Here is a 16,568-nt window from a genome sequence, read left to right as displayed (position 1 = left end):
GCACTCTAATGATTTGTTTGACAAAGAGCAGTCCCTCAGTTTTGTCCTATGTGAGCAAGTTCTTGTTGCCTTTTTTCCCTAGAAGTTCTGGATTACTTCTGAATTAAGGCACACAAATTATTAACCCGCTGAGGCATCACCACCAGGGTAGAGGCAAGGTGGTGGAGCTGACATGATGCAAACCCCAGCTTTGTACCTCCTCGCAGCCTGAGGTTCAAATGTAGCTGATTCCCTTGCTGGATGCAAAATAAAATGAAAATAATTCTCAGCATCTCTTCCTTGCACACACAGAGCTCAGTCCTTTCATTACCAGTGGCAAAGTAAAGACACACACGTAGTGCTCAGGATGACCTTCAGTCTTCACAGCTCTGAGGGCAACTTTGGGAAGCAGAGCTCCAGGCCTTAGTCATTGCCAACAATCCAGGTCTGGCTCTTCTCCCCACATTTTCCATTCATGGAGGCAAGAGAAAGGCAGAGGTCAATTACGTTGTTTCTTCTGTATTGTTTTGAATGCAGCATGCCAAAAGAAAGACAACCTGTCCCTCCCCACTCACAGAATCAGCCTGTCAGCAGGGGTGTGGGATTGGAAGGACAGGTTGGTCAGAGAAAATTCCCAGCTTTTTCCTCCAGCCATTCTGTTCCATCCCACTTGGTGAGGGATTGTAACACCAGAAGCTGTGAGTTTCTTTTGGTGACAGCTCATGTAAAAATCACATCTGGGGAGATCTGTTTTCATAAAAAGCTTCCTTAATATTTCCTCTTGGCCATACCTGCAAAATACCTGACAATGGCCAATCACCTAGGAGCTGCTACCAGTATCAAGTATGAATGCTGCCATGCTGTATGCTCCTGCTCTCCAGGCTCTGCACTGATCTGTTCTTCACCATCATAGCTTGAGAGTTCTTTGCAGTGGGGCTGCCTTTGTTTGGGCACTGCCAAACACAGTGGGACTCTGCCTTGGGGCAGATATTTTTCTAATAGTCATAGAAGATCTACCAACATACAAGAGATGTCAGCATAACTGTGTCACACCTGGCAAATGTGTTAAATGAGGGAAAAGCGTTCCTGGTTATGGCTTAAACTTGGTCTAATTCAATATCGTTGTTTTTCAGTGCTCCTTCCAATGTCAGCACGATCATCCACATCTTGTACCTTCCTGAAGATGCTAAAGGGGAAAACATCCATTTTCAGTGGAAACAGGATTATGTTCATGCTGGTGAAGTCTATGAAGCCTGTTGGGCGTTGGACAACATCCTGATCATAAATGCTGCTCACAGAAAAGTTGTATTAGAAGATAATCTTGATCCTGTGGATACTGGCAACTGGCTTTTCTTTCCTGGGGCAACAGTGAAGGTTAGTTTGATTTCTTTTTCTTTCCTTTTTTTTTTTTGTTTAATGATTTAATGACATTATTATTATTGTATGTAGAAGAAGTCTGTAAAATATAACCAAACTGAACATAAAAGAATGTTTAGGCCATGCCATCTGTTTGCAGAACTAAGTTCTTTGTTGCTCTGTTTCTGCCTCCTCTGTGTCCCACTGTGGCTTTCTAAAACAATGCAACTCTTCTGACACTAGTACTTTGTAACTACTGTCATGTCAAAGATCATAAAACAGAAAATGGAAAACAGCTTCCTTTTAGCAAAATGGTTCAATGTTTTTGAAACAAATTCAAGTTTCTCAGATAGTATGAATCACAGAATCATGGAATGGTTTGGGTTGGAAGAGACATTAAAGATCACCCAGTTCCAACCCCCTGCCATGGGCAGGGACAACTCCCACCAGATCAGGTTGCCCAAAGCCCCATCCAGCCTGGCCTTGAACACCTCCAGGGATGGGGCATCCACAGCTTCTCTGGGCAACCTGTGCCAGGGCCTCACCACCCTCACAGTAAAGAATTTCTTCCAAATGTCTAATCTAAATCTACCCTCTTTTAGTTTAAAGCCATTCCCCACTGTCCTATCACTACACCCCCTGACAAAGAGTCCCTCTCCAGCTTTCCTGTAGGCTCCCTTTAGGTACTGGCAGGCCGCTGAGAAGCCTCCCCAGAGCCTTCTCTTCTCCAGGCTGAACAGCACCAAATCCTTCAGCCTTTCTTCATAGGAGAGGGGCTCCAGCCCTCTGATCATGCTCATGGCTCTCCTCTGGACTCATTCTAATTCATCCACATTCTTCTTCTGGGGCCCTCTGAAGGCCCCAGAGCTGGACGCAGGGCTCCAGGTGAGGTCTCATGAGCGTAGAGCAGAGGGGCACGATCAGCTCCCTCACCCTGCTGGCCACGCTTCTGTTGATGCAGCCCAGGACACGGTTGGCTTTCTGGGCTGCAAGCACACATTGCTGGCTCACATTGAGCTTCTCATCCACCAACACCCCCAGGGCCTTCTCCTCAGGGCTGCTCTCAATCCATTCTCCACCCAGCCTGTGTTTGTGCTTGGGATTGCCCCAGCCCAGCTGCAGGACCTTGCCCTTGGCCTTGTTGAACCTCATGAGGTAGCACAGGCCCACCTCTCAGGCCTGCCCAGGTCCCTCTGGATGACATTCCTTCCCTCCTGTGTGTCGGCCACACCACACAGCTTGGTGTCATCGGCAAACTTGGTGAAGGTGCACTCGATCCCACTGTCCGTGTCACCAAGAAAGATGTTAAACAGATGTTCAAAGAGGTTAAATTCTACCTGTTTGATTAACTTCGTGTTTTTTTGGTACTACTGCTTGCTTCATTTTAAGCCGCCATAAAAAGCTATGCTTTTCCCCATTTTCTGACAGTGAATATCACCTTTCTTGATCAGGTAGTGCCTGTTCCCTAAAAGTCTCTGTCTCTGTAAGAGCCTGCTCTGACGCGTGATCATACTTCCTTAGGAAAAAAACCTACGGGGACCTGCAAGATCTCTGTGGAAAAAGTTCCTTCAAATGCAGACTTATTTTACTTGTCAAAATCAGTTGCATTCTTGTTTTTTGTGTTTCCAACCAGACAGAACTTGAGCCGCGGATGAGTTTCTGTTTTCATCCTATTTTTCATTCAGAAAAAAAAGGTGGTTTTGTTGCCGCCATTCATTTATGAAGCTGATAATGGTTCTGACAATCACACAGGAAACAGGTGTCACATACTGAGGGCACTAAGCCATTGGTCATGGCCGCAGCTTTTTAATCTTTTTAACTTTTAACTTTTCAAGTTAATCTTTTCAGAACTAAATATTATCACTAATCTACTCATAGTACCTGTATATTGACTTTTTTACTTCAGTGAGACCATTTAGACTACGATGATATTTTTATATGAGATTTTAGAATCAAATAATGTCCTGCATATTTAATGCAGATTTTCTATGATCCTTTGACATTTGTTGTATCATCAGTCTTATCTCTGGATTTCAAAATCCATTCTATCCATGAGAAGGTATGAAAGCAAAGCTAGGATTAATGTGCCGTAGGTGCAATTGTGTCTTCTCAGCAGACCAAGCCCAAGACCATTTGCTCCTTCTGAAACATGCACAAACATCATCTAAATATTAGCAAGTAAATGTCTTTTTATTGTTTTATTTTGATTTGTTTTGTTTATTTAAACTCAGCCAATTCAGTGTCTATACAAAGTGTTGCTACTTGAAAGGTGGGGGACTTGAACACTGAGAACAGTTAGATGTTCTAGACAGAAATCCCTTTCAAGCTCAAACCTTGTGTGAGATATGAATGAGGATTCACAAACCTGCCATTCCTCTGAGGTTGTCTTCTGTTCTAGAAATAACTGCATCTACCTGTTCCCAGATGACATTTGGCTTTGTAGCAAATTGCACCATGTTAAGGCTACGTGCAAGGCTGTGGTGTAGCCAGACTGGGTTAAGGCTGTGTTCGACACAGGGCTCTTATTCTCCTGGGGACCCTGTAGTTATTTCAAACAATTTTAGTGTATCTGGATTGCTACCAGAGCACTCCTATGCTTGGATTTTATTATTATTTTTTTTGCTGCAGTTTTCCTCAAATTTTCAGGAAAATATTTCCAAATATAATTTCAACAGATTTTGAAATGTGAATTTCATGTCATATCAAAAATAAAAACCATAAATTATGTCAAGATTTACATCAGATTCAGTATAGACCCTGTTGTAGCATTATAGTGCCAATAATAATTTTTCGATTTTTTTTGTTTTTTGATTCTCAGGATTGGAACATTATATAAAAGTTAGCATATAAAACTTAGCAAGACCTTTTATTGTTTTCTTTCAAATTTTTAGCATAGCTCTAATCTCAGTTCATCACAAACACGCTATTTCATATAAATAGAAATTTTAGAGAAATTTAGAGAAATTTTGTACATTGTGCTAATGACATTACACCACATTGTAAATGTAACCCATGATTGCTAGAACCACATCAATCACGTGTGTTGCAAGCAACATTTCACAGTAGCTAAACGACTTAGCCAGTGCAAGATGATGCAGCAATAGGTGGGACGTCTTCACAGGATTCCCAGTATTGCTAATGCTCTCAAGCTGCAGCAGTTAATAGAAACTGTGAGAAGGTTTTAGGAGATTTCTCTGCCATTGAAGGCATTGGCATTCAAAATGGTTTTGGAGAAACCCTGATAATGCCATAGGGATAGCTTGCATGGAACCTAATTCTAGTTTGCTTTTTCCTGCAAGTCCTTTTGTTTCTCAGGTATATAAGATTTGTTTAATTATCCTGATTTTTGCTCAGAAATTCTGTAAAGTAATTTTAAATTTCTGTTTACATTTTTATTATGGGATCAGCAGATTACATTACTATACTGTGTTACTATACCTGCTCATCTATGTGTTTTCTAAATAAGTTCCTATACCTATTGTCTTCTGCTATACGTTACTCTGATGAGACCTTTCCCTGATATCCAAGCCTGTTTGTGCCATACAAGTTTAAATTCATCTCCTCCTCTCTTCTGTCAATTAGTATTTCAGATAAATTGTCCTTAAAATCTTTCTTGAAGTTGATGTTAACTTCTTCACTGACTCCCTTCAATGCTTTTCTTTAGGGGTTTCCTTGACAATGTCAACAGTCACATGTCTGGAAGTTATTTGTTGTTTAAAACAGTTTTAACTGGTATATGCAAAACTGTGGGGCATCAGTTCCTTTCCAAAATTGTGCCATAAAGATAAGTAATTTCATAGGACCAAGGGAATGAAATATTAAGAAAAACAAAAAGAAACACCAAAAAAAGATTCTTTCTAAATTTCTCCCTTTTATTGGGGTTATTTTCTGGGGTTATCATCCTCTCTTGCTCACCACCTTTCACCACAGAGAATGGGTGATATTTGCATATTTCTCAGGTGGAAGGGCAGTGGTACCCTGTGGTATATTGTAGCTCATCCAGCTGGCAACCAGAACTGAAAGAAGACGAAATCATACATACTTATTTCTGATAGAAAAAGGAGTAAAATAGTCTTTCTCTAGGTGTTTACTTCTGGACTACCCCAGCAGGCATTGCTCAGGTGGTGGAGCAATGCGGAGGATGTGTTTCAGCCGGTTCTTTCCCAGTAGTTGCCCAGGAGGTGGTTTTGAGAATTGCTTGTTATATCTGGTACATGCTCATGTTGAATGCTTATCAAGTTACATGGAAAGTGTTGTTTTTTTTCTGCAGGAATTTTACTTTGGTAGCACTTGAGATCTACTAAAATAAATAGTGAACGCTGCAACTGTAGGAACTCTGCTGGTAAAACTACTCAAATTCATTGCTGCTTAGGTTAATAAAGTAAAAAGGCATTGAAATGAAGAAAAATTGATACCATGAAGGCTGTTATGTGTGTCCTGGGTTAGGTTCTGTGACAAATTCAGTCACTGGAGAGGATGGCGCAAGCATTAATAGTAATTACGCACTGATGTGTTCACTTTGGTGGAATCGGACAGTGTCTCCTCAATAAGTGCCTGTAGGAACTTGCTGTGCCCAGCCTGGGAAGTGGTTTCTCCTCCTCTCCCAGTCTGCTTGAGCCTGGACCAGGAATTTTATTGTGTTTCTTGCTGCGCTCTGGAGCGGTTGTTACTCACATGGCTGATTGCAGACGCAGCTGGAACTGGCTACTGAGATAGGAAGCAAGCTGAGAGATAAGCCACTGAATTTGTGTGTTTCAGTTCCAAAGAAGACAGCAAAAGACAAGAAAGATGCTGTTTAGCAAGGCCAAACAACCCTTAGGAGATTAATTGGATCCACTGGAACGTATTTATCTGAGTTGAACTGTGAGGAAGGGTGTTGAACAGGATAAATTCCTGACTGCATTTCAATATTTCCAGTGACAGCTCTGAGTGTGACCATGGCGTTGCAACCAAGCATGGTTAGGATATTACACTGGTGGTTGAGGCTGCTGAAACACATGAAGCAGTGCTGTGCTCTGAGTGTTGTTGAAGGTCTGTGGACCTCGACACTCCATAGCTAATCTGGGGAAAAGATTAAATCTTTTTTTTTCAGTAATGCTTCTTGAACAGAAGAACAGAAAAGTGGTCTCATCTTTCAGTGTACTCTTCATGTGTCCTGTAGGCTTGACCAGAAGTTGCTGTTGTCTTTTGAAATACAGATTCTGCAATTTTATTTTATTTTTTCTGATTGTCCTTGTGTAAGTTTGGATGCACAAGCTCAAAAGCTGAGGTTGAGACGGGAGCCAACCAAGTTCAAGTCTCTGCAGTGTTTCTGGTTACATAAAAAAGTAGCATTGAGACCAAAACATCTGTTTCTGTAATTTTTCCACATTTGAGGAAAAGCATTATAGATAGCCACAGGCAATACAGTGATGACGTGTTTGGTCATGATGTGTTAACTAGTGACACTCGCCACTTTTGAGAAGGGTCAAGGTACAGAATTGCTGTCTCTCTCAGTCAGTAGCTGCAGCTGCTCTTCAGCTGCTGGCTGTGGGTAGGAGTCCATCTGGTCAGTTTACCACTTCTGGGACAACAGCAAAAAAAGAATGAGGAAAGAAACAGGTGAAAGACAGTGTCATCAGCCTCTGGTATTTCCTGAAATACTGCTTATTTCCACCACACACACAATATTAAAGTACTTCCAATTCTCTGTGAAGGCAAAACAGAAATTGTCTATATGAGTTTCCCATTACTTTTGCTCCTACGTATTCACAGGATGGTAAATGTATGTATAGATAGATTTTTTTAGGACTGATGCAGTAATATCTCACAAGTCCTCCTCCCACTTTACAGGGGGTGTAGGGACTAGTGGCAGAGATATCATCTGGTTGTCCAAATAAAGGAAAAAAATGTACCTGTCTGTACCTGTCAAATTCTGTATTTGAACATTTGCCTATCATCTGGCATGTTTGTTTGGTCTGCAGGACTCAGGCACTACACCTGTGGTCATCTGTGCTGCTGAGCTGTGAGCATGCAGCTGGGCATAGTGTGGGGTGGGGGTAAGGGAGGGAAGACCCATGGCAGCCTCACTGAGCAAGTTGGTTTCAGAGCTGGAGAATGGTACCTGATGTGTGTTATTCACTATCATGGACATGAGCAATACATCCTGAAAACATCCCAGCCCCGTTATACTGATAAAGTAAGTCTGTTTTAAAAGATGTGTTGAGGTTTTTAAATTCATCTTTTTTTATTTTTTAATGTTCCTCAAGTGGATTTCAAGTGTGTTCTGAGAGAGTCTCCAAGTTAGCACGGTCCCTGTTTTGTTAATTTTGAAATAGCTGCATGGCCTCGCTTTTCAATAGATTTGTACCATACAATCGTGCCTACTTGTGATAGCTAAGTAACAGGTCATTGCCATTCAGTTCATTTTAATCTCCCAGAAACACAATCCATCTTAGCGGAAGAGAAAACTGCCTAAGAGAGTGGGCAAACTCAACACTCACACTGAGAAAACTGTGCTGAAAACGTTTCTGTAAAACTCCATGACCTTTCACCACACCCGGAGCACATCGGGGCTATACACATCCTCGATCTGTGAGTCCTTCCTGGACATGTGTTGCTGAGTGTGACTGAGCAGAGGAGACATATGGGCAGGCCTAAGAGTTTGGCAAAATTAAGGCTGATTAAGCTATTCCACACCCCCAGTTCCAGAGCAGATTTCCAAATCTCTGAATACTCTGTTAATTAATAGGAATGGCATTGGATGGTCTTTCAAAACAAACATTCTGATATTCCATATATATCTTTGTTGGTTTTAATTGCTTGAGATGAAATGATCTTTTTTATCCCCCTTTTTTTTTGGTTTTAAATTCATGTTAAAAAGGGGTTGAGGTACACGTGTGAATCAGATGAAATATATTTGTTTGAAGAAGGAAAGGTGATTCTCTAGCTACACCAGTGTGAAAATGGCAGATGGAAATTGCCACGACCCTATATTGGGCAAAGATACCTTGATGTAGGTGCTTCTGACAAGGCTCCTTTGGTTTTGAGTACGATATAGCAAGGCAGATTTTGGTCTGTGGGCCAAACCCTGCCTTCTAGCCAGCTGCTTCACCTCACAGGAGCCGTTATCCAGCACATCTTCCTGGGAAGAGATGAGCTGGCTTCCTGCTGCACCTCAGCTCAGAGCCTTTCGTGCTTCTCTGTGGGTGGAAGGAGGAGTGTGAGAGGGGAGGAAAGGTGACGACAGCAGAGCAGGGTGCACAAAACCTGTCAACCAGCTCCCTTTAACAAGAATGTGGGCACTCCATAAGGAAGCATCTTTATATCCATAGGACTGGATGTATCCCATGCGTGGAATTGCTCTTGCTTTGTTTTGGTGTTTTGTGTGTGTGCAGTTTTTTGTTTCTTTGATTTTGTTTTTGTTTAATAATCACACTTTTAATTAAAAAAATAATGCTTAGATACAATGGCCTGGAGTTCATTGGAACTGGTAGGTGGTTGACGGTGGTGCTGTGTGTTGTTCAGGCAGCTGAGCATAGCCGGTGGGCAGCGATGCTGAGCCTGCACCTCTCTCCATGCCAGTTCCCTGTGGCTCAGAAGTGTGGTGGGGGTGGCAGGAAGCCAGGGTTAGAGCTGAGCTAGCGTCAAAACACCAGGGGTGTTTCCTGCCTCCTAGAAGGAAAGAATTTTGTCTTTGCAGGTCACTGTGAGATGCACGTTAATAAAAGCAATGTAAATTGACCCATTAGATGCCAAAGAGTAGAAATGACTTTGGTTGACTCTTTCTCTCTCTGATTTTACAGTGGTGTTGATACATGTCATTACTTTCAGAAAAACAGGTGAGGATGTATCAAGCTCACTGCAGAGTCCTAGAAATATCAACAGTTCCCAATAATATAGAGGAATATTTCAGTAGAAGCCAGTTAAATGACTCATTAAGGAAATCGGTCATCAACAGAATTACCGATGTTGTACAAACATTATGAAATGTCCCAGAAAGTTAAGAACCATACAGATCATACGAGTCACTCATAAAAAGCAAATGTTTTGAGCACCAGCCTTTGGATAACAGTCTATAATCGGAAATGATGAGTGAAAGCACACTTTATAGACTGTCACTACATCACAGAACAAGTTTCATCCCATTGTTTTTTCGAAAAAGGAAGGTGCACTATAACCCTCCTTGCACCTGGCCTGCTTGCGCAGCCAAGATTTTAGTTCTGTAACCTACATTAAATAGTCTAAAAACATAGCCTGTGGGAAAGATTAAAGCCCTGTTTACCTCATGGGAAACTTTTAATCACATTGTGTTTTTTCCTTTGGTTGAAGAGTGGACTTCAGGCCAGAAGCCTTAGTAGCCAAATCCACAGAATTTAGAATTTAGAATCTGTCCTAAATTCTGTCATTTTACCTTCACTAGCTAAGAAACCATATACAGGGCATAATTTTATCAAGAGTTCATCTATCCCACTACCTGCTCCCATGCCAAAATCTAAAAACTTGAGAACCTGCATGACCCATTCCCAGAAAGACACAATATCAAATTTATGGCTCCATTGAAAATGCTGCTTTAATTAATTTTCTTCGTCTTATTTCTTGTTCCTCTGCTTCTCATATCTCATCTGTTTGCATTGCCTAGATTTTAATTAAAAAAACCTCTCCTCTCTGAGGAGCAATCTGAAGTGGCAAAAATAATCACTTAAAATATTACAGTCATTAAAAAGTTGGCTGCAGTCAAAGCCATGCATTTTCAATTTGCCGACAAACGATATTTTTGTTTCCTTTTAAACTGTGTTTTGTATTTGAATAGCATTCGCCAACCAGCCTGGCTATCAGAGATGATCCTCCAGCTGGGTGGGCTGCGTGACAACTCCTTAATGGGGGAAATTGATGGCTCTCTGCTCGTGTAGAGGTGAAGGCATACTGGGCAGATTTCTTTCCATCTGCCACCAGCCCTTTGCAAGCTGGCACTGCCCAAATGCCCAACACATTCATTCCAATGCAAGAAATGTCGCCAAAAAATAAATTGTAAGGCTACAGCTGTCTGAAAGAATCATCGGGGCCATTAGGCCCAGGAGAGATAATATGAAGGGGTGCATCAGTGTTTGTCTCTGATAAAAGCCTAATTAAATGATGGTAAAGATGGCTGTAAGTATTTTGAAGGCACAGAGGTGAACAACATTTTCGTGGGAGCATGGGGACAAAGCTATGGAAGACGATATGCAGTACCTCAGCCAAAAATCTGTTACAGCAAGGAATTTCACACTGATGTTTCCTGTTGATGCTTCTCTGAAAGGCACAGTTTTATCTTTCAGTTGCCCCCTGTTCTGCTCTCCAAGTAGAGAACTTCCATACCATAAAGCCAGGAGGTAGTTATTGATTCACAAGTTTGACTTGAATAACTGTGACAGAAACTGGTTTTGATGAACTTCGGTGCTTCTGTTTACATCCCCAATCTTTGCCTTTTGAGCTTCTGAAACTCTTCAGGGCTGTGTTCCCAGCTGTGTCTCCCGTAGAATTAGCTTGTGCTAGTTCACATGGCAGAGTGAACTGGAGACCTCCAGGGGTCCCCTCCAGCCAACAGGTCACACTGAGCGCAGCAGATGTCTCCTTCTGTGGTGCTCTCATGCAAGTCTTGAAAAACACGGAGATTTTTCAGACAAGCCAACATGATGTAGAATCCCAGATCTTACTCAGGTTCCTTAAACCATTTAGATGCTACTGACAATTAGTCTATATTTATTCATGAAAACACAAATAGATCCAGTTGGAAAGCACCTGCTTTACCAAATTCAGTTTCCCTACTTCTGCTGTCAGAAACCCAATGGCTTTGAGCAGTGCTAATTAAAACCCTTCTGTATCTCAGATAATCAACACGCTTTCCTAAAAACAACTACCAAAAAAGGGGTGAAAGCTGAAGGTGGAAGATTTAAAATGTAAGGAGTATAGAGTAGGATAAAGAGGGTGAAATTCAGACTTATGACCCAAAGTTTGGGTTTGAAACCATGTGTCACTGTCTCCCATAGTCTGTATCTTCAAATTACTAGCTAATGCAGTCATACCATACAATGGAAGGTTCACCTGAATTAATCAGACTCGGTGATTCTCATGGAAATGTTGGCTAAGAACTGTATTCACAGATTGGAAATATTCATAGATAATTTAATTATTTGATTTTAGAGGAATGCCTTCTCTATCTGGACTAATATTTGCTAGGCAAACTGATGGCGAAATCCATTCTGAAAGCAAATGTGTGGGATTTTTTCAGGCATGGCTGCTCCACACTGCTTTCCCACGGAGTGCAACATGGTACCATATAATAAAACTGCTGTGGTATGAGGGATTGATTTAATAGATCAATTTACCTGTAGCAGAGCAATTCCTAAATGAAATCTGTTAAACTAGTAGGGGACAAACCAGCAATTTCATCAGGAAAAAGTATTTCTTGTAGGAGTGGTATCACTGTACCAGCGAGGAGCCCTGATCAGGGAGTATACTACTATTGCCTCTTCATGCACAAAACAAGAAGAAAGCCTGCATCCTGGGAAAAATCACCATCCATTTATAAAGCAAGAGATCAGCTGAGGCTGAGAAGGTGGGGCAATAAAAACAAATGTGCAAGAAGGGAGAGTGCTCATCCTGGTAAGCAGTGCAGTATTCAGTGTAATCAGTGGCAAGGTTTGTTGTGGAGCGTGCCTGAAGGACATCACGTGGTGGGGAATTTGCCAGGAGAAGTGAGCAGAATGGGCAAGGGTATGCAAGTTTGGTCATCTCACCAGCAGATGTAGGGGCAGGAAACAACAGTCAAGGAAAAGTGAACCGTAAGACAGTGCATATGTGAGGCAGCAGAGGTGGGTGAGGATGAGCCACTACCGGGCCTCAAAAGCAGTCAAGAAGCAGTGACACTGTAACTATCCAGCAGTCAAACTTTCAAAACACAGAAAAATTCAGAGTGAATATTAGATTGAAAACAAATCCAAGCATGCTGAGCTATGGGAATGTATCCAGCCAATTTTCATTTTGCCCTATTCATGCTAAGCAATAGCTTAACAATTGCAGCTTGTGAATAATAGTATTGGTAGTGCCAGATTAAATTAAACTGATTTTTTTTTTTTCCCCTTGGGATGACCACCGTCCCTGAACAGATCTTGGCTTCTTTCTGTTTGGCAGCAGGCAGCTGTTGTTTATTTAGGAATACAGCAGTTTGCCTATGGCAGGCTTACAGTCCCACTCCTGTTGCAAACAATAGGAAATAGTTATTGTTGAGAAGTATGTACGTTCAGGTGTGTGCAAGTATTGTATGCTCTATTATGTAGGTGATTTGGGAGAAAACTTTGTTTAATGAAGATTATCAGCTTTGTCAAAGGGTTTATTCTCTAGATTAATTTTTCCTCACAAATTAGTTAACTTTTCAGTGTTGTTATGTGTGCAAGGACACATGAAATGTTTCACATGCTTATAATCCCTCATTAAATACAAAATTAAACTCTGCTGTTGTACTGGACCTTCAGCTGGTGCTTCCATGGTAACAAGGAGAAAAATATCCTACAAGTTGCTGTCATTTGGCCTTTTTAGTTACAATGTTTTAGTCAGCAACCTAATTTGTTCTTATCTTAAAAATCATTTAAATGTAAATAAAAATGAAAAAGAGAACAAATTGAATCTTAAATTCATGAGAGAAAACTCTACATCTGCCTAAAAAGATCTGCAGTATCTCCAGTTTTGGAAGAACTTAATCCTCTTAGTTTCAAAAGAGAGTGAATGTTCATTCCAGATTTTTTATCACTTTAGGATGACAAGAAAAGAGAGAACTGTAAAATTCAGTCCTTACAAACTGAAGAGCCTATAGACTACCACTGCAAGTGTAAAGTCTTTAATTTGGGAAAGAGGCAGTACAGAATGTAAATTGTACTTCAGTTCTTCATTTCTAACGGCTTGGATTCAAATCCTGGGTTGAACCCAAGAGAAAATGAGTGATGGTTTCAATTCAGTCCCTACTCTGTTCAAGCCCTATTGCAAAACCACAAAATAATCCAACACAGTCAGCAGTCTCTTGGATGTTGAACAAGACTGACAAGGTGGTTGGGGGTGAGGGACTAACTCTTCTGGACCTTCCTTTGCCCCTGGAAGATCTGGCTGAGTGATCTTTGAGGTTGTTCACCCCTCTGCAGCCCACTGGATAAAGAAAAGCAGTAAAAGCAGCAACAGAGAGCAAATGCTTGGAAAATAAGAAAATATAGAAGCAAGAAGCTAAGTGTGAAGAGGAGGCAGGGGGGACTATACAAGTCAGGCAGATTTGGCAGGTGGAAGAGGATGAGATCATGAGCAGAGGAACCCCAGCTCTAGCACAGGGGGGCTGATCTGCTCCTGCTTCTCCCATGGGCAGGTCCCTCGGGTCCCAAATGGTGGTACTGGGGCTAAAAGAAAATGTCCCTCTTTCAGAATTTTTAAAGCCATACCTGTGTTTTGAGCATCTTTCTTACTCCCTTTGAAAGTAATGAGCATCTATTACTGTTTTTCATAGACACGTAGAATAATAAAAGCAGTTAAACCCCAGTTTGAACTTTTCTTCTGCAGAGCTGTTTCACATGAAATTCAAAGCTAATATGACCAGAGTTTGATTTGAGCCATATGCTGTGTGGTTCATTAACACATAAAGTAAGCATAAAATACATATTCATAGATATCGTGTAGCTTCATATAAAACATAAAGGTAGCATTACAGAACTAATGAAATAAGTGATGCTTCCATACCCTTTTGATCTTTCATAAAATGATATCACATAAAATTGATATCACACCACTGTATAAATAATTACATATTTGCCCTTTTGCCAAGCTGCCCATTTATTTATCTTGACAACCTAAATGGAAACCCTACCAGACATACTTCAGTAAATATTCTGTTAGACAGCAGAAGGACATAGAAACATGAAATGGTAGCAGGACTGTATCTGTTGCTGTATCTGTTTTGTGTATTTTAATAGGTGGCTTCCATCAGCAAGAGATTACTAATGACTTGCCGCACTATCAGGTATACACTTACATGTAACTTAGCACCTGAGAAATAAGTACGGCTTGTAAAGGATTTCCCAAAGCTTGTACGCAATTGTAATAGCTAGCTTGATAGGATCTATTTGTCTATTTGTTTATTAAGAGATGAAGGGTTACATATAAATTTGAGTTACCAGAAGTTTTAGCATGAATATTTATTTCTCGTGTATTTACTTGACTGCCTGTGGTTAATAGGATTTCGGTGGCAGATTGATTGACAGATAAAGGCTACTTCATATCTGTTCAGCAAATGAAGAATATTCTGAAAACCAAGGAGGAAAATTATTCTTAGAATTATGATGTTAGCACTACCTGTGAACATGAAGTATAAAATCAGAGAACAAAAGCCATTTCTCAGTCAGGTATAAATAACTGCATGATACACACTGTTTTTCAAACAGAGGTAAAATATAAAACTGTTCAATTGATTTTTGCTAGTTATAAAATATTTTTATGTGTAATAAATTATCCTGCCTTTTCGGTGGCAGCAGCTGCATTTGTGGTGCATTGTGTGAACTTAGAGTAGGGAGAATTGTGACAAAATCTATATAATTTCTGGGATAACTTCTCAATATTGCAGAATATTACTATTGCTTTAACCTTTATTTAGAAGAAAGACACTTTAGGAGCAATTTGTTAATTTTAGCAGATGGAACAGTCTTTATGTTTTTATAGTATATTATTTTTTAAGTGTTATTTAGTCAGAGTTAATAAACACAGAGCTGTTGTCATACAGCTGAAGGCCAGAAAGTCTCTATACTAAAATCAGATTTCAAGTACACAGTTTTGTTTCCAATAAGGTGTAGACACCTCAAAAAATGAAGTTACATATTACATTCCTAAATATAAATTTAATTGCTAAGTTATAGGCAACTATACCTGAAAATCATCAACCAAAAAAATTCAGTTGTCTTTTTTTTTTTTACATTCAAAAATGAAAGAAGTATAGGCTATGACGTAATGCATTATTTCATTCTTAACTCTTACAATCACATAGATTATTTCTTTTCTTGCCACATCTTTCTTTTTGTTTAAAATTTAATTATTAACTTATGTGGCACTACCAAGTCTTTTTTAAATGCAGATGAGGTGATCATCACACTTTCCCTTGGCGAATTCTGAAAGGGTTCAGAGACAAGAGCAGACTGCATAGATGATATTGAAAAGGTCAATGCAATTTGGTATTCTTGTATCTCTTTTTCAGATTTTGAAATGTGGCAAGAATGGAGAATTATTCTAATTAGTCACTTTTTATTTCAGCTTTCACTTTTAATGTGGCCAAGATGCCCCAAAGAAGTGTTTGAGCTAATTATTACTTTTATCAGTATTTATTTTAATACGAACAACTCAATAAGGTACTGGGATCTCTGTGCAAAGGCAAGGTAGATCTTCTTTAGAAGCTTCCAGTATCTCTTTCAGCCACACAAATTTTGGAGACTCTCACCATTTTATCAGATAGACATGAGGGCAAAAGTCTATCAAAGAAAGAAGACAATCTGTATTGTAACCTACGTACAATATTGTAGTCAGCATGCAGTATAACCTGTTCAAATGCTCTATATGGTTTTCATCTTGAAAGGAAAGAACCCAAGGAGGAGGTTGGAAGATTGGTGTTTTCTGCATTGGTATGGGGGTGATCTTGGTGGTTCCACCTCCAGTTCCCAGCCCTGCCACCCCCATAGCTGCCTCTGTGCCTGGCCACAGCCATGAGCAACCTTGCTCACCTCCCACCTGGTCACTCCGACATGCTCCTCACTGGCAGCTTCTCCCAGGTGGCTGCACCTGGAGCATCGTGATGGTCAGAGCAGTTTGGGCAGATGTGGGCTTTCATTTCGTGCTGCTGAGGTGGTATATGCAGAAATGCAATGTGAAAAGCAGACATGTTTGGGGGCAGCCTCAGCAGCCTGCAATTGGTGTATTACAAGAACTATCTGCCTACCGAGTTATTTGCTATGCTATTTGCATTAACTTGTAGCAAATAGCCTTTTCACTCATACATGTCAAGTCTCAAGTTTGCTGTATGGCAATGCAGAGCAATTTCACCTGCAAACACTTCCACTGGCAAAATTTCAGGCATGAAGATTTGACATGTGTTTCACAGCATGAAACTCTTATGCCGACAAAATATCCATAGGAATAGTGCTACTAAAGTTATTTGTACATACACGTGTGATTAGTGGTCCAAGGCAGACATAATG

The 16,568-nt window shown here is 40.5% G+C and overlaps 1 protein-coding gene across 1 annotated transcript in view; it reads left to right on the top strand.

The window, feature by feature from the left end:
• Nucleotides 1-16,568, top strand: part of RELN (reelin) — a 293,615-nt gene that overhangs the window by 161,329 nt on the left and 115,718 nt on the right. Inside the window, exon 10 of the mRNA XM_080575334.1 lies at nucleotides 1,113-1,353. Within this exon, the coding sequence (XP_080431460.1) occupies nucleotides 1,113-1,353 (241 nt within the window). The remainder of the gene's footprint in view (nucleotides 1-1,112; nucleotides 1,354-16,568) is intronic.

The sequence above is a fragment of the Anser brachyrhynchus genome (assembly GCF_964034855.1).
Source record: "Anser brachyrhynchus genome assembly, chromosome: 1".
In the NCBI taxonomy this organism is placed as follows: Eukaryota; Metazoa; Chordata; class Aves; order Anseriformes; family Anatidae; genus Anser; species Anser brachyrhynchus.
Note: the sequence above shows the minus strand (reverse complement) of the source record. Positions and strands in the feature narration are given on the sequence as shown.